Raw genomic sequence first — 18,901 nt, forward strand, 5'->3', positions numbered from 1 at the left:
CACCGAATCCATAATATCAGCCAGTACCCATGTGACTTGGCCCATCCCATCCCATATCTCTTACTTTGTTCCCTATTCTCTCACAATTCCCTCAGCTTCTCATCTTGTACGTGCTGTATTTTCTTGGCTTTCTGCAACTTTGAGTTGTTCCAAAATGGCTTACCAAATTCCATTCGGTGTTGTGGAGCACATTTTGACCAACTTGGGGTCCTCGGCGTTTCAAGAAATTGGATCCATGTATGGTGTTCCAAAGGAGATAACCAAGCTCAATGGGAAACTGGGCACCATCAAGGCTGTGCTTTTGGATGCTCAGGAGAAGCAGCAGCAGCAGAGCAATCGTGCAGTCAAAGATTGGGTCCGGAGGCTCAGGGGTGTTGTTTATGACGCAGATGACTTGCTGGATGACTATGCAACCCATTATCTTCAGCGAGGAGGATTGGCAAGACAGGTCAGTGACTTCTTCTCATCTGAAAATCAAGTTGCTTTTCGTTTTAAGATGAGTCATAGACTCGAGGATATCAAAGAAAGGCTAGATGATGTTGCAAACGACATCCCCATGTTAAATCTCATTCCACGGGACATAGTACTACACACAGGGGAAGAGAATAGTTGGAGAGAAACCCACTCATTCTCGTTGCCATCTGAAATTGTGGGAAGAGAAGAAAACAAAGAGGAGATAATAAGGAAGCTGTCATCTAACAATGAAGAAATTCTTTCCGTTGTTGCCATTGTTGGCTTTGGGGGATTGGGTAAGACCACCCTCACTCAATTGGTATACAATGATGAAAGAGTAAAACATTTCGAGCATAAGACATGGGTTTGCATTTCTGATGATTCTGGTGATGGTCTTGACGTCAAACTGTGGGTCAAAAAGATTTTAAAATCTATGGGAGTTCAGGGTGTGGAGAGTATGACCTTGGATGGTTTGAAAGACAAGCTTCACGAAAAAATAAGTCAAAAGAAGTACTTGTTAGTACTTGATGATGTTTGGAACGAAAATCCTAGAAAATGGTATGAAGTGAAAAAATTGTTGATGGTTGGTGCTAAAGGTAGTAAAATTATAGTAACCACCCGAAAACTTAATGTTGCATCCATTATGGAAGATAAGTCTCCCGTTAGTTTGAAAGGTCTAGGAGAAAAGGAGTCTTGGGATTTATTTTCAAAATTTGCATTTAGAGAACAGGAGATTTTGAAGCCAGAAATTGTAGAAATTGGAGAAGAAATTGCAAAAATGTGCAAGGGAGTTCCTCTCGTTATCAAGTCTTTAGCAATGATATTGCAGTCTAAAAGAGAACTGGGGCAGTGGTTGTCTATTAGAAACAATAAAAATTTGCTGTCACTTGGAGATGAAAATGAGAATGTTCTAGGGGTGCTGAAATTAAGTTATGATAATTTGTCAACTCATTTGAGACAATGTTTTACATATTGTGCTTTATTTCCAAAAGACTATGAGATTGAGAAAAAGTTGGTGGTACAACTATGGATAGCACAAGGTTATATTCAATCTTCAAATGATAATAATGAGCAATTAGAGGATATAGGGGATCAATATTTTGAGGAATTATTGTCAAGGTCATTGTTGGAGAAGGCGGGAAGCAATCATCTTACTAATACATTAAGGTATAAAATGCATGACCTTATACATGATCTTGCACAATCAATTATAGGATCTGAGGTCCTCATTTTAAGAAATGATGTAAAAAACATTTCAAAAGAAGTTCGTCATGTATCATCGTTTGAAAAGGTGAATCCTATAATAGAGGCTCTAAAGGAAAAACCTATAAGGACCTTTTTATACCAATATAGATATAATTTTGAATATGATAGTAAAGTTGTGAATTCATTTATTTCAAGTTTTATGTGTTTACGTGTGTTGAGCTTAAATGGCTTCCTATCAAAGAAGGTGCCAAACTGTTTAGGTAAATTGAGTCATTTAAGGTATCTTGATCTTTCCTACAATACTTTTGAGGTACTTCCGAATGCTATTACAAGGTTAAAGAATTTGCAAACACTGAAACTCAAAGTGTGTCCGAATTTGAAAAAACTTCCAAAAAATATAAGGCAACTTATCAATCTTAGACACTTGGAGAATGAGAGATGGAGCGACTTGACTCATATGCCACGTGGAATAGGAAAGTTGACTTTACTTCAAAGTCTACCATTGTTTGTTGTTGGGAATGAGACAGGGAGGTTAAGGAATCACAAAATTGGTAGCTTGATTGAGTTGGAAAGCCTGAACCATCTAAGAGGAGGGTTATGCATAAGTAATCTTCAAAACGTGAGGGATGTTGAACTGGTATCCAGGGGAGAAATTTTGAAAGGAAAACAATATCTTCAGTCCTTGAGATTGGAATGGAATCGGTCGGGCCAAGATGGGGGGGATGAGGGTGATAAGTCAGTGATGGAAGGCCTTCAACCACACCCACAATTAAAGGATATCTTTATAGAAGGTTATGGAGGTACGGAGTTTCCAAGTTGGATGATGAATGATAGGTTGGGTTCCCTGCTTCCCGACTTAATTAAAATTGAAATTTCGGGATGTTCAAGATGCAAAATTCTGCCACCCTTTTCTCAACTCCCTTCTCTCAAGTCTTTGAAGCTGGATGATATGAAAGAAGTGGTGGAGATAAAGGAGGGTTCATTGGCAACGCCACTTTTCCCATCTCTTGAATCGCTCGAACTCTCTCACATGCCAAAGTTGAAGGAATTGTGGAGGATGGACTTACTAGCAGAGGAAGGTCCTTCATTTGCTCATCTTTCAAAGTTGCATATTCATAAATGCTCTGGTTTGGCATCACTGCATTCTTCTCCTTCTCTTTCTCAATTAGAGATCAGAAATTGCCATAACTTGGCATCCTTGGAACTGCCGCCGTCCCATTGTCTTTCTAAATTAAAGATCGTAAAATGCCCTAACTTGGCATCCTTCAATGTGGCTTCATTACCTCGTCTTGAGGAATTAAGCCTGCGTGGAGTCAGAGCAGAGGTACTGAGGCAGTTAATGTTTGTCTCTGCTTCTTCTTCATTGAAGTCTTTGCATATACGGAAGATTGATGGTATGATATCTATCCCAGAGGAGCCGCTTCAATGTGTTTCCACTCTCGAAACTCTCTACATTGTTGAGTGCTCTGGTTTGGCAACATTACTACACTGGATGGGCAGCCTTTCCTCGCTTACGAAACTTATTATTTATTACTGCTCTGAATTGACATCACTGCCAGAAGAGATCTATTCCCTTAAAAAACTGCAGACATTTTATTTCTGTGATTATCCACACCTAGAGGAAAGATACAAGAAGGAAACAGGCGAAGACCGGGCCAAGATTGCTCATATCCCACATGTTCGTTTCAACAGTGATTCCTATATGGAATTGGAGGTAGGTCCGAAATCCCTAACCTTTCTTCCCATTTTTATTAATTTAGAATCAGAATGCTATATTTTCATTTTGTCTCTGGTAGTTCTTTTATGTTGGCACCTCATGTGTTTGTTTAAATGCTCACATCAATAACTTTTCGAAATTTTTTTCCAGCTTGACTACATTTTCTGATGCTGTGCACTAAACTAATCATTTTACTTGGAGTTCTACGTTCTAAGAGTTTGAGGAAATACTGAGGTCTGGTATGATAACTCTCAATCTTAAACGTTGTTTTGTGTTTGGAATATTACTACACTTGATAGATACCCTCACCTCACTTACAGAGCTTGGAATTCATGGCTGCCCTGAATTGACATCACTGCCAGAAGATATGTTCCCTCAAAAACCTGCTGACACTTGACAATCTGCATCTGTTCACACTTAAGAGGAAAGATGCCGAAAGGAAAGGTGAAGACTAACCCAAGCACAAATTGATATCATACATCCATGAAGATTGAACTGATATAGAATGCCTTTCAGGTCTGAAATCCCTAACTTTTCTTCTCATTTTCTGTTACTTCATTTGTATTATCTTACATTTAAAATGCTCTGTTTTCATTTGTTTTGGTGGTTCTTTGTATTTGCACCTTGTTTGATTAAATGCTTACTTCAGTAAATTAGAATTTTACTTGAGTCTTTTACATCCTAAGAGTTTGAGGAAATACCGAGCTCTAATATAAATAGTATTGGTCACAAAGTCCACCTTTCCTAAGAAGCTTACCATTGGCCTAATGCCCAAAGGAAACAACTTTGGATTGGCTTGAAGATTTCACATGGTCTAAACATTTGTATTTACTAGATGCCTGATACAAAAAGTAGTTTCAATTTAGCTCTTTGATATAAAGATTAAATAATTGGAAAATGTATAAATTTTTATATTTTACTTCAAATTCATTTCACTTATTTTAACTCTTTGATATAAAGATTAAATAATGGGAAAATGTATAAATTTCTAATTAATCTTAATAATATTTTATTTTCTTTGATATTTTTCATAGAACAACCAAACATGAGAAAATAATTTTCCCTATCATTTTTTTCTTAGTACTTTTTGGGAACCAAACATAAACTAGATGTTTTACTTTAGTAGCTTCATCAAATTAAATAGACAACCTCACACCTCTTATTGAGCTAAGGTGTTATTTGAGTTAATGTTTTGTCTTTACTTATTCATTGAAGCCTTTGTCTATTGGATGCACAGGTGATATGATCCAAACTCAAATTGAACACCGCTCTTGTTTTGTAACATTACTACATTGGAAAGGCAACTTCAGCTCACTTATAGACCTTTCTATTGGTGATTGCACTAAATTGACGTCACTTTGGAAAAGATGTGTTCTAGATGGAAAATCTTTCATTATATGCACCTACTTGCAAGATACCAAAGGGAAATAGGTGAATACTTGCCCAAGAATATAGAGGGCCATACTTGGTTAAGGTTTCGTCAATACGGAGAACCATGTCAGGTATGAAATCCTCCTTTCTCATTTTCTGATGACTTCATTTTTATTCAATAACCATTTGATATTATTTCTGTTGATTTTATTTTGATATTAGATTTTCTTGCTTGCTCAATAATTTCATTGAAGTTCTTTGGATATCACATTTTCTTTGATGTTTTTCTTTTCTTTTTAGAATAATTCAAAATATCATTTTTACCTGTTCACAAAATTTGATCACAGTTGAGTGATTAAAATTCAAGTTTATTATTATTATTATTATTATTATTATTATTATTATTATTATTATTATTATTGTTATTAGCTATTGGACATATTCGTTTTCTAATACAGACATAAGACTGACAGGTAATGTGCATAGAATTTGTAGAAGAGAAGAAAGATTTGATCCAAGATATTCCTAAAGACCAAAAACTTTCAAAGTCGTCTAAGATCCCATAGGTTGAATTTGGATTCATCCAATTTACAATCCACTAATTCTACTTATGTCATCTTTGTTATGTTACAATTTGCTTTTACTTGTTATGCAGCCTACCTTAATAATTTGGGGAGACCAAGATACGACGTTCCTAATAGAACCAGCTTACAAATTGAAAAGGTAAACTTGTATCACTTGCCTACATGCCTACAACAATACAAACACTAGCTTATGTCTTTCTCAATATTGAGATTGTTACTGCATGCAAGCATTTTGGGTGAGGAGGCCCAACTTGTGATCATCAATAACATAGAGCATACTTTTATTATAGAGAAGCCCAAGGAAATATTTAAGCACTTGAAATCCTTTCTCATTGATTTGCTTCCACCTCCTAGGCAACACTTGGAACCACTCACACCATGACAAGGTGAAAAGAAACTAATGCAACATTCTCAATATATCAAAGGAAAGGTCAAATTTTAGATTTTTGTGTTTTTCCTATCACTGTTTCTATACTATTACTAGTGCACCTTATTTGTCAACATGATTAAAATAGAATTCCCTAGGATAACTAGTGTCTCAGGTGATCTTAAGGTTCATAAATTTTTGGTTTCCACAAGATAGGTGCCAACTAATTTTATTTTTTTCTACATCCATGCAATATTCTAGTCATCTATTAACAAGGGATAAAAATTCTTGTAGAGAATAGAATAAAGAACTAGATTAAATGAAAATAGGACATTAGTATTCTATTTACTAGTAAGGGTAAAAAATTCTTGATGGCCATCAAGCACATTGTTCCTAAAATAATAGCATCCATGTCGTTGAGCAAAAGTTTATTGTAATTGCATTTAACATATAAAGCAAAACTGATTTTTTTATTTTATTTTATATTTACACCTTATGCATTTGATAAAATTCTTAAACAAGTAAGTTTGAAAATTTTCTCTTCAAATCATTTGATAATTGAAGGCCAAACTAATCAAATTGATTTAAATTTTACATTCAAAAGTTGAATTTATTATTATTATTATTATTATTATTTTTTTTTTTTTTGCAAAATTTACTTCACTTTAGAAGTTTGTGATTATTCTCTAGTCCATCTTAAAATGAGTGCCTCCATTATTCCATTCCTCTATCACTACAAAAAGTTTAGATTGACCTAAAATTTTCTCATGACCTAGAAACTCATATCTACTAGATGGTTAAAGCAAAAAAAGGCTTTTGCCTTATGTTTTAAGTAATCTCCCTATTATCTATTTGTTGAGAGCATCATACAAGATGTAATTATATTTCTTAATTTTTTTTTATGTAATAAGAACTAGATTGAGAAAGATGCAACTTGTAGAGAAAAAAATTTCTTTACTACTTCCCTTGTATTTGCTTTGTGTGTATCAACTGTGCTTTTCATTATTTTAAAAAATATCACTAACAAAAAACTTATTATTGTTATATATCATAATTTAGCAATTTTTTTATTATTTAGAAATCATGCTTGTCATTGTGTTAATTAGTAGGTAGCCTAATAACTATATTGTTCAAGTTATTTTGTGTTGGCATTCTTCATGTTTCAAAAGCTTGTTAGACTAGCAATTTTATTGCAAATATAATGTTCTCAAATCAATACAGAAATGGATGATTGTGGGGATTAGGCATTGACTTCCTTGAGAAGTTCAATTGAGGGTTTTTTAAACTAGGTCTCTACATCAACAAATGCTACATTTTATCACTCGAGACCTTAGAATAAATATTGCAGAAAGCTTCATTTGCTACATAGTAAGGATGAGGTTGGCATATAAATCCTAAGGACTTAAAAGCTTGAGTTGTTGTCTCTTCCAAGGGGCCTTTAGATTTATTAATGAGTTCCAAATCATTGTCTACCTTGAATTTGAATCACTGCTAGAAGGATGTGCCGCTAAGCATTCTCATGTTCTTGATATGGAGTAGAAATGGACTTCTAATTCATGAAGAACTGATGGGCTCTTTGATTATGCCATCTATAATGTACTTCAGGTTCATGCTTCAACCTCTCTTCTTGCTTTTGATAACTTCATTTTAGTTTTACACTGCTTTCCTTCCCTCTTATCTGTGTTTATGTATGTTTGTGCATATAATGTGAACCTTTTCCACTGTTACTTTAAAGTTTTTTCATTCTTGGGCTTGGGAAATTACTAAATTTGATTTTAATATTTTCCTGTAGATTTCACCTTGCTTAAAAAGCTTTTGATTATTCATATTTGCAAGATGGCTAAGACATCTGATTGTGCTCAGAACTTCTGGTTTCTATTAAATATAGGTATGTTGTTTGCAATTCTAACCCACTTACTCCTCTTGAAGACTACATAAATTGCTAGTGTTTTTACTTTAATGGTTATAAACAATGTGTGCCCTTGTTACTTCTTGCTTGCATTCTATATGTTGAAGAGCTTTATTAGGCTAATTATTTTATTGAAGATATAATTGTTGTCAAGTCAAAGCAAAGCCGAATGGTGATGTGGTTTCAACTTCTTAGAAGTAACCAAAAAGTAAGGAACTCTCTCTATGGTAGTACTTTGATGTCACATTGGGCTTTCAGATTGCTGCCTTGAATTGACATAAATAACATAGCATCTTTCCCAATTGAGTCGTTTCAACATGTTACTATGCTTCAAACTCTCTCAATTATGTCTTGTTTAGGTTTGGCAACATTAGAACACTGGATAGGCAGCCTCAACTTACTCACACAACATAAAATTCATCTTTGTTGTTAACTGACATCACTGCCACAAGATGAGTTCACTCAGTATTTTACAGACAGCTATAGTTTGGGACAATTCTGGTTTGGCAACATTATTAGACTTGATAGGTAACCTATCTTCACTTACAAACACCTTCAAATTTATAGTTGTCCTAAACTAGCATCACTACTAAAAGACATGTGTGTCCTCAACACCCTATAGGCACTCACAATTGGAGATTGTTATGGTTTGGAAACATTCAACAGACTTGATAGGTAACCTTACACCACTTATAGAGCTTCAAATTCATGGCTACCCTGAATTGACATCACTTTCAGACTAGATGTTCACCCAAACCTCAATTGACACTCACAATTCAAGGCTTCTCTATATTGGCAACATTACCAGACTTGATAGGCATCATCACTTCACTTACATACCCTGGAATTAATAGCTACCTCAAATTCACATCATTGTCAGAAGAGATTGGTTCACTCATATCCCAACAGAGATTCATGATCTTTTATTGTCAATGTCTATTAGAAAGACTTCGAAGGGAAATAGGTGAAGATTGGGCCATTAATCTTCAATCCTAGATATTGATATTTTGGTGAAGATTGGATTAATATAGAGTTCGTTCAAGTTTGAAATCCTAACCTTCTCATTTGTTATGGTTTTGTTTTTATCAATATACCCTGTTTACATTCTATTTGGTAATTATGGTATGTATTAGCATATAGATAAAAAAGGACTTAGATGGTTAATTTGAAAAGTTTGCATCTTCAATTAATTAGTAATTAAAGACCAAACTGATCATATTACTTTAAGTCTTGCATTATAAGAGTTCGGGAAAAATGTTAGGGTCGATTGAACTATTATTTTGTAACAAATTTCACCTTGCTCAGGAATCTCATGATTATCCCTTGGCACAAACATTTCTCGGTGTCTGAGAAATTCATATCTACTACATGGCTCAAGAATCTAGTAGCATTCAAAATTTCTGCTCTCTTTCAAATTAGGTGTGTTGCTTGCAATTCCGGTCCTTTTCCTATTTCTAAATGCTATATTTTTATTTTACTATCAATGTGTTAAGAGCATTATGTTCTGTTTTCTATAATATTGTTTTCTTACTTATCATATATATTAATTATTTCACTACAAATGTATTTGTTGCCAAGTTAAAGCAAAAATGGAAAATGACGATTTTTCATAGATCAATGTCTTTCTCAATTGCTGCCACACCTGACTTCTCTCTAAGTTGTTGAAAATTTAGAAGTGTGGTAGCATAATGTCTCTGGCTCAAGTGCTTTAGCGCCTCATTGTCCTTGAAGCTTTAGAAGTTGTCAATACAATTGGTGTTTCAACATGTAACCAGTTTGGAAATTCTAAGAAGTGTAAGTACTATGGTTTTGCAACTTTGTTAGATTGGATAGGCAACTTCAAATTATTGAATGCCCTGAATTGAAATCACTACTAGAAGGGACCCACAAGCACTTTATAGAAACTCATAATCTACTAGTCGTACCACTTATTAAGAATGCCAAAAGGAAAAAGTGAATATTGGCCTAAGCATGGTTGATTAATAAACTACTCATGGTCTCCTTAATTCAAGTGTGTCATTTATTATATGTTTCATGTTAGTAATCCTACATTTCTCTTGTTTTTGTTGGCTTTATTTTTTTGAATTATTTTACAATCAATATTTTATCGATGTTCTTCCTTTTGTACAATTCTATTTCTTGATTCTCAAATGAATTAAGACATATCAAGAAAAAAATCACATTGTTTGCTTTCCATATACTATATGCTTATATGTACATGTGTTAAAAACTTTTGATTTTTAATTGATTACTTTCTATTTAATTTGTTAAAAATTGTTAGTCTATTTGGAGATGATTTTTTTTTTCATATGTAATAGGATACCAACAAATTGAGTGAGGAGCACATCTTACTAAATCGTTTATCAATTTATTCACCTTCCTAATCTCAAGCTTCTTCATGTTTGAATTAAAACACCTTGGAGTACACAAACAAAAATGATGGTAATAAGTCTTTCTCATCATCTTTATTTTCATTAGAAGGCAATTTGTATCATCCTCATTCCCAATCCTAAAAATAGGTTTAGAAATTAGACATGTTTTCTTAAATGATCTTCTTGGTCCATGCATGCTTTCTATATATTTAAAAAAATTTTAAACTAAGTACTTAATTGTAGATATGATAGTTTTCAAGTTAATGCACAAATGGTGATGGTGAGGATGCTAAATATAGTCCATGCTCAGCCTATTTGTTGACAAACTACCGAGGGCTAGTGCTAAGGGAAACACTTAATGCACTTGTATCATACTCTCTTTTCTTTGCCTTCTCTAGTCGTTATCCAAGGTTCATATATAATATGTCTTTATCATTAAACTTTTCATTTTTAACCTTTTGTCTTTTTATGGTCTATTACATGGCCATCAATTTCTAAGAAAGTGGTGTACACTATTATAAATCTTATCTCTTTGTTCTTATAGACAATAGAACAACATGCTAATTGCATGATATACAATTTGTAATAGATGTTCGGCTATCAGGTAACCTTTAAGTACCTTGGAGCTAAAACATTTGATGTTAATAAGGTTTGATGATTCTCACTTTGGTGCTTAGGTGCTTTGTTGGATTTCAATTCAGGTGATTAATTAATCTTATTATGATTATTTGATTGCTATAATAACTAAATAATCATTCCTATTTTATCTTGGTAATTGACTTCAATGACTTTTTAACAATTATATCATGCATGAAATGTCCAACCTATTATTGTTAGTATTTCAATAACATACCTCTAATGCTACCACTAATATACTTCATGTATTCATATTTATAAAATGTTTCATTATTTTATATAATTTAATGTTTTCAAATTTCTTTTTTGAATGGGAGAAATGACCATTAATCTTGACAACAACACAAGTATCATTGGTCTAATATTGCTTTCTTGAGTAATTTGGCAATTTAATTATGAAGTTTAGTTGTACATTACTTGAGATTCATGCTTTATGTATATGGTCTATTGTCCAAACTTCAATGACATTTAGTAGACTTGTGAGTGGCGTTTGTCTATGAGTTTCAACTCTTCAAAACTATTATTGAAGCCTAAGTTCAACTTCAGTAAGGAAAAAAAATCAACATTTTCTTCCATTATGTAATTTTATTCACTATTGATCTCCCGAAATATTGTTTTTAAAACATGCCCTTAAATGGAATTCATGGCTTCGCTATTATTTGCAGGAGAAATTGTCAAGTTCTATATTTGTTTAGAAAGTTGGAAGAAGTATTTAATTTGACATGGTTTGGACATCTTGCTGCCATCTTTTTAAATTAGTTATCAATAATTTTCCAAAGTTGACATTTTTGTTTATCTCATACTCCTTTTATATTAGAAGGTAATGCATCGGTATTGTGTAGACGAATCAAGCCTTCTTTAATTGAGGCGGGCCTTTTGCAAAATATTTCAAGTTTGTTTTCTTTCCATTTGTTGCTTCATATCTATTTTTTGTAATCAACCAAGCAAGGGTTTCTTGTCATGCCATAATGGTGACTTGTAATAATCAATTATTGATTGTAAGGATACTTGGCTTTATCAATTATTATATTGAAATCAATTCAGTACTATGGCTAATGCCAAAAGGACAATATTTAGTTTCGATTGACCATAATTCACTATTCTAGAAACAAGTGCTCACAAATTTTGCATCTTTGAAGGATGTGGGAAAGATTGGCTTAACTGCATCACCAACTTACAAGCTCCTTATAGCATCCATATATATAACCTTCATTGTTAAGGTTTATAATTCCTATCTCATTTTTTTCATCTCTTTATTGTTTATAATTTTTGAATTGATTTGTTAAAAAAAATTTAAACCTTATTTGCAATACTGATTTGTTTTATTCTTATGTGCAATAGAATAATAAGTTGAATAAGAAGCATACACTACTTAATTGATATAACCGTTTAGTCAATTCTCTTCTCAATTTTTTTTTGTTTTTCTCCATTTTTGTTCAAGGTAATCAAAGTATCATTATTTCTATTTCTAAAGGTACTTGTACCTAGCTTGAAAAACTTTAAGATAAGTTAAAGTGGAGAACCATTCCCAAAACAAGTAATAAGTACAGTTGGGTTATTGATATCATATCCTCGATTGACATCTATGCCATTGTATTTACATCTAAAGGATTTATGATGAAAATAAATATCTTCTTCATTTCCATTTTCCTCACTTTTTTTTTCGTAATTTATGTGCATATCATAATCTTTTGCGAGCATATATATGCATGTTGTAATCGCAATAATCTATTGCTATCATAATTCATAGCCTAATATAGTTGCTAGCATATATATGCATGTCATAATCTATTGAATTTTTTAGCATAAGGTCTTAGAGTATTCACATATCTATAGGTTCTATATATTTATACTTTTTAAAACATCAAATGAAGTATATCAGCCTTATCCCGAAGGTGAAGTCTCTTTAAATTGAGCTTCAACATGTTAGCAGTTACCTAACTTAATAATCTAACAATTTGGTATTATATATCATTTTGCAACTCTTCCATAAAGTAATTGTGTTTCCTCTATTCATATTTTCTGTCCTTATTTTTTTTTAAAAAAATTGAATTAGTAATTGTGTGTCAAATCATGCTTACAATCATTAATAGGTACTTATATGATAAATTGATAAATTTATTTTACAATTTTTTCAACATATTTGAAAAACAAAAAAAATAAAAAAAATAAATAAGCATGTCTTTCTAGATGTAATCACTACCAAGCTCATGTGAAAAGCTATAGCAATGAGGGTATAAGCTTCAGTTTTGTTTTGGAGATTCATATTGAGAGTTGTAGATTGTGAATGTAATTGTGTGCATAATGAGGACACTAATAGTATAAGCTTTGGTGTCTATTTTTTTTTTTTACTTGAAATATCTATAGCAGAATCTGAGGTTCAACTTCATCACCAATAACATGGTCGAGGACATAACTTCAAGAGACAGCAAACAGTTTCATATTAATCTTTTGGGGTGCAGGAATTTGACATTCTACAACGTTGCAATTAGTGCACCAAAAGACAGCCTTAACACAGATGGAATTCACATTGGACGTTCCTCAGGGATCGATATCACCGATTCAGCCATAGAAACCGGAGATGATTGTGTCTCAATTAGTGATGGCAGTGGGCAAATTAATATCCAAAGAATAACCTGTGGACTTGGCCATGGCATCTGTGTGGGAAGTCTAGGAAAGTACCCCGATGAAGAATCTATGGTTGGCATTAGTGTCAAGAACTGCACCTTCATCAACACCCAGAATGGCGTCAGAGTGAAGACATGGCCTGCTTCTCTCATCAAGACACTACCTCTGAAATGCATCTTGAAGATATTGTCATGAATAATGTTGGCAATCCCATAATCATAGATCAAAAGTATTGCCCCCATAACCAATGCAACTTAAAGGTACTTCTAAAGGAAATGAAAATTTCCATTTTTATTGCTTATTTTCCCTCTTTTTCCCTTCATTTTTATTGGTTTGGAACTTAACTATCCGTTGTTTTCAGAGTCTATCACGCATTAAGCTCAGCAATGTTAGCTTCAGAAACATCCAGGGCACTACCTCAACTCAGGTTGCTGTCAAGCTTGTTTGTAGCCAAGGAGTACCATGCCAAGACGTTGAGCTTGGTGACAACAACGGAAATGAAGGCCTTGCCATGTCACAATGCAAGAACATTAAGCCAAATCTACTGGACAAGCAACTGCCAAGGACTTGTGCCTAAGATGCTTAATCTTCTTCCAAAGTCTGAACAAATTGTACTGCTTCTATTATATAGCTACCTCTTCATGCTCACGCGTCTGCTATTTTATTGGTGAATAAACTACAATGAACAAACAATGATACGATACTCGGCTATTATGGAAGGTATGTGCAGTTTGATCCCATAAGAAAAAACAAATGTCTATTTAGTCTTTTGCTGCTATAGTACAAATTGAAGCTCCAAAGAATAATGTTAATGTAAATTATTTAATGTTAATGCAGTTTGGATGAGAAAATGCAGTCAAGTGAATAAAAATTCCTTTGGAGTGTATCATTTGAAATTTTATCTTTGGATTACTACAACCAAGAAAAAACTATAGATTGGTATCTGGTGTGTTGGAAATGCTTGATGGTTGGTAATCGAACTAATGTACTAATGACTTCGAGAAAAACTAAGAATGATAAAGACAATAGTAATAAATGGCAAGAACTGAGAAAGTATTGAAGTTGTAATTGTCTCAAGGAGCGTATTTTGGGATTTGAATTATATGTAAAGAAGAAATGCTCTTGGAAACTGCAACATGATGGATCTTGAATGGTTTTCTGTCATATGTGTTTGTTGTTTGGAGATGACCGAGTAATATTAGTTTTATCATGCCCCTTTAAGCTGCCATGTGGAAGCTGTAGCGTTAGCAGAGAGTTGATAATGCTTTTTGGGTAGTTGGAAGCTTGAACACCAACATATTAGTGCAAGGACATGAAGATATTAATTCATTCATACGATTTATTGTTTGAGAGGATAGAAAAAAAAAATATAAAACTATTTAAGATCCTAAAAATATCTTATATTTCTCCGTTTTTTGTATTTACACTCTGATCCATGGACTTTTACCCCACAAAATATCTCATATTCTTTTTCAAATTTCTACCTACATATAAACTTCTTATGTCTATATTTATTATATTACTTTTTTCTCCTCATGACCTAATTAAAATATGTATAAAGATAATCCTAACAACTTTTCTTATTTTATAGGCAAACCTATTTCTATAAGGAATTAATTGTAAAACATCCTATATAAGCTACCTTAACATAGCTGAATTATGTTATAAATTTTATTTTGATACGATAAATAACAAAAATCCATTGATAAAAAATTTATCAAAATCCAATAACTGTATAGGATAAACTACACTTATTTTGGATAAATAATAAAGTACATTATCCAAGTATTAAAAGATTGTCTTTGTTGTGTATAATTTGGAGAGCCTCAGATAATGTGCAAGTAGATGAGACTTAGAGTGATATGTTTTCTCTTTCAAATCAATTTTAGAGGGACCAAATCCAAAATTTTAGTCTTTTTTTAGAAGTGTTTTAGAAAATAGTTTGGAAAAACACTTCTTGATAATAGCGTTTGAAAATTATTCTCTAATATTTTATAGCACATAAATTTGTTTGAGAGAATAAAATGCTCTTAACTTGTTTCCTATGTTTTTAAATATATTTTAAAAATAATTTTCATATGCATTGCTTTATTTTTAATCATTCTCTATATTTGTATAATAATTTTTTAAAACAATTCTATAAAGAAGTAAAAAGAAACAAAAATAACTAAAAAGATGTTCTTTCGAAACATTGTATTTTCTGTTTAAAAGTTTTTTTTTTTTTTTTTTTTCTGTTTTCTAGTTGTCAAACTATACTTTCTTGTTTTTTTTTTTTTTTTTTTTTTTTTTTATTTTTTTTTTTTTTTTTATTCTAGATAATAGAAAACTGTTTTCATAACATGGCCTCAACTTTTACTATGAAAATCGAAATGGTGCTTAAACTTAAACTTCAAATTGATTTTAATCAAAATATGTTTTTTTTTTCTCCTTTTTCCTATCAAATCAAAACTCAAATTTCTTTCTTTTCTATAAATACAAAATTTCAATTTCTATCGTTGGACTAAGAACTCCAAATCATTTTCAATTGGCGGTGGAGTCTTTGATTTAAGGACACAGAATGCGCATGAAAAATCTCATAGTTGTGTGTGTGCATGTATGATATATATAAAGAATGTTGGATGAGGAAATTGTGGATATGGCCAAATCTGAATCTCTTATATTTTTGCAATAGCATGTGATTTACATAGAAACTCGATGGTGGAAGAAGACTATAAATAAAGGTCTCCTCTCCTCATTCTATTTATCCTAGAATTGAAGGAAAAAGAATGATCTAACTCTTTGAGTGAAAAAGTGAGGTTATCTTGAGAATTAGAGGATTATTATTCTCTTGGGTGTAATTAGGATATGGATTGTGAGGAGTGAGTGATTATAAACACTTGTGGTTATTTTTCTCCCTATAATGAAGATCTATAGTAGCTCTGTGGGCGTAGCTTGTTTTGGGTGAACCACGTAAATTTCATGTTTTGTTTGTCTACTCTATTTCGTTATTATTTTCACATTTTTTTTATTCATTTCATTACTCTAGTCTTTTGGGAAGTTTATTTCCTAACAACTGGTATCAAAGCGACATGTCTTGTGGTGTTTTAGGAGCTTAGTGGTAGTTTGAGGAGGTTGGAATTTAAGAGGACAATTGTGACCTCTCTAGTTTTTCTTAGGAACTTTTATTTTTGTCTAAGGAGACTAGGTTTTAAGTGGGATTGTTGTGATCCTTCTAGTCTTTCCTGAGAACTTTTTTACTAGTTTAAAGCTTTGGGTGGAAGTTTTTCTATAATTTTTTGCAAGTACAGAGGTACTGTAAAAAGTACAATTTTTGCAGAAGTCCTAAAGAACCAGATTTGAGTGGGATTGATGGCAACAAACGAAGGAAAGAGCATCATAATTTAGAAGTTCAATGGTGAAGATTTTAGCTTCTAGAAAATGCAAATTGAAGATTATCTATATTAGAAAGATGTGCATCTGCATTTTTAATGAAGAGTGGGCTCTACTCGATAGGCAGGCCCTTGGAGTTATCTGGTTGACGTTATCTCATAATGTCGCTTTCAACATAGCAAAGAAGAAGACTGTGATGGGTCTTATGGCGACTCTCTATGACATGTATGAGAAGCCATTCACTTCAAATAAAGTGCACTTGATGAGGTTGTTATTCAATTTGTGAATGATAGAAAGCGCGTCTATAGCAACTCACATCAATGAATTTAGTACAATCACAACACAACTAAGTTTGGTGGAAATCGAGTTTGACGATGAAGTTCGAGCTTTAATCTTTGTATCCTCTCTACCGAAAAGTTGGAATGCGATAGTGACAACAATGAGCAATTCTTTTGCAAAGAAGAAGATGGTATTTAAGGATATTCAAGATCTAATTCTAAGCAAAGAAATACACCAAAGAGAACTAAGAGAAACATCAAGTTCTACCTTAAACATTGAATCTAGAGGTAGACATAATGACAGAAACTCAAATCAAAGTAGATTAAAATCAAGACAGAGCAAGTCTAGATCTAGGAAGGAAGAGAATAGTTGTTGGAACTGCGGTAAGACTTATCACTAGAAGAGAGATTATAGAGCACCGAAAAAGAACAATGGCAGTGAAAAGAATCCACGAACATGGCCGAAGATATTGGCAATGCTCTAATCCTAACTGTCAATAGTCTAGTTGAATCCTAGATTTTGGATTCTGGGGCATTGTATCACTGCACCTCTTATTACGAAATCATGGAGAACTACATCAGTGGTGATTTCAGGAAGGTTGACCTGGATGATGTTGAGACCTTGAAGATTACGAGAAAAAAAGATATTCAAGTGAGGCTACCAAATATGTGGAAATTTAAAGATGTGATATGTATTCCTAGTTTTAAAAATAAAAATAAAAAATCTCTGTGGATTAACTTGATAAGAAGCGGATGAAAGATCACCAAGGGAGCTATGGTCATAGCTCATGGAAAGAAGAACGGTCCTCTCTATGTTACTTCTAGAATGGAGAATATTGTTGAAGTTGTAAAATCAAATGAGAAGTAGAAAATTTGGCACGAGAGACTCAGTCATATGAGCGAGAAATGGATGAAGGTTCTTGTTTCAAAGACAAAGCTGTCAAATCTAAAATCAATGTGAAGATTGTATATTCAATAAGCAGAAATTGGTTAATTTCTCAAAGATTGGCAAGCCATCCAAAGTAGAGAAGTTAGAGCCGATTCACATAGACACGTAGGGGTCATCACCAGTTTCATCTATTGGAGGCTCATTGTACTACATCACCTTCATTGATGACTCTACTAGGAAAGTATGGGTTTATTTTCTAAAAAAGAAGTTAGAAGTTTGTGATGTTTTCAGGAAATGGAAAGCCATGGGAGATGCGAAGATCTACTAGGGGCCTATAAGTAGAGGTCTCATCTCCTCATTTTATTTGCCTCATAATTGAAAGAAAAAGAGTGGTCTAATTCTTTGAGTGAAAATTGAGGTTCTCTTAAGAATTAGAGAATTATTATTCTCTCGGGTGTAATTCGGATTTGGGATGTGAGGATTCAATGCTCGTATACACTTGTGGTTATTTTTCTCCCTATGTTGAAGATCTACAACAATTTTGTGGACGTAGCTGGTTTTGGGTGAACCATGTAAATTTCGTGTGTTGTTTTGTTTGCTCTATTTTATTATTATTTCCACATTTTTTTATTTGCTTCATTAATTTGGTCTATTGGGAGGTTTACTTCCTAATATTTTTCAAGTCAAATTCTTATCTAAAATTGAAATAAGAATTGGTTTCATCCTCAATTGAAATCGATTCTTGGAACACTTCACCATTCCCTTTCCACATTTCCCACCATCCAACCCGGCCAATAAATACAATTACTTGGCTCCATTGCATATTTTTGCTTATCTTTCATTCACATTCAAAAATGGTTAGAAAGGAACCTTGATTTTAGGAAGTTCCCAATTATTAGGATTTGATTTAGTTTTCTAATAGTCAATTAGAATATTTACAAATTTGAGTGGTTGATTTAATTATATGTTTATACATAATTCCTACAAGTTATTTTTTTTTTAATACTTTTTGTTATTAGGAATCTCTATTTTTTAGGTAAAGGTGTCCATAAAAAAAAAAAAAAAAGGAGTTAGTGCGATAGTTGAACAAGAGTGGTGGAAAATAATGTCATTTTCTTGATT

The 18,901-nt window shown here is 32.8% G+C and overlaps 2 protein-coding genes across 8 annotated transcripts in view; both read left to right on the forward strand.

The window, feature by feature from the left end:
• The window catches only part of LOC100244403 (putative disease resistance protein RGA3), a 59,491-nt gene continuing 40,590 nt past the window's right edge, over positions 1–18,901 (forward strand). Inside the window, exons 1-7 of one of the 7 annotated variants that reach the window (XM_059735264.1) lie at positions 1–3,373; positions 3,527–3,615; positions 3,697–3,892; positions 4,614–4,878; positions 5,403–7,303; positions 7,491–7,586; positions 13,078–13,162. In XM_059735264.1, the coding sequence (XP_059591247.1) occupies positions 155–3,373; positions 3,527–3,544 (3,237 nt within the window). In that variant the 5' untranslated portion in view covers positions 1–154 and the 3' untranslated portion in view covers positions 3,545–3,615; positions 3,697–3,892; positions 4,614–4,878; ... (1 more) ...; positions 7,491–7,586; positions 13,078–13,162. Of the gene's footprint in view, positions 3,374–3,526; positions 3,616–3,696; positions 3,893–4,613; positions 4,879–5,220; positions 5,314–5,402; positions 7,304–7,490; positions 8,081–13,077; positions 13,163–18,901 lie in introns of those variants that run through there. The other 6 variants (XM_059735261.1, XM_059735260.1, XM_059735262.1 and 3 more) reach the window with 6 other exon arrangements.
• Positions 8,942–14,116, forward strand: LOC109121790 (exopolygalacturonase). Its single transcript, XM_059735266.1, is given in 6 exon segments — positions 8,942–9,026; positions 9,926–10,049; positions 11,755–11,835; positions 12,986–13,387; positions 13,390–13,503; positions 13,605–14,116. Coding segments are annotated over 5 exon segments (819 nt in total). The 5' UTR covers positions 8,942–9,026; positions 9,926–10,043; the 3' UTR covers positions 13,821–14,116.

The sequence above is a fragment of the Vitis vinifera genome, chromosome 19, assembly GCF_030704535.1.
Source record: "Vitis vinifera cultivar Pinot Noir 40024 chromosome 19, ASM3070453v1".
Classification (NCBI taxonomy): domain Eukaryota; kingdom Viridiplantae; phylum Streptophyta; class Magnoliopsida; order Vitales; family Vitaceae; genus Vitis; species Vitis vinifera.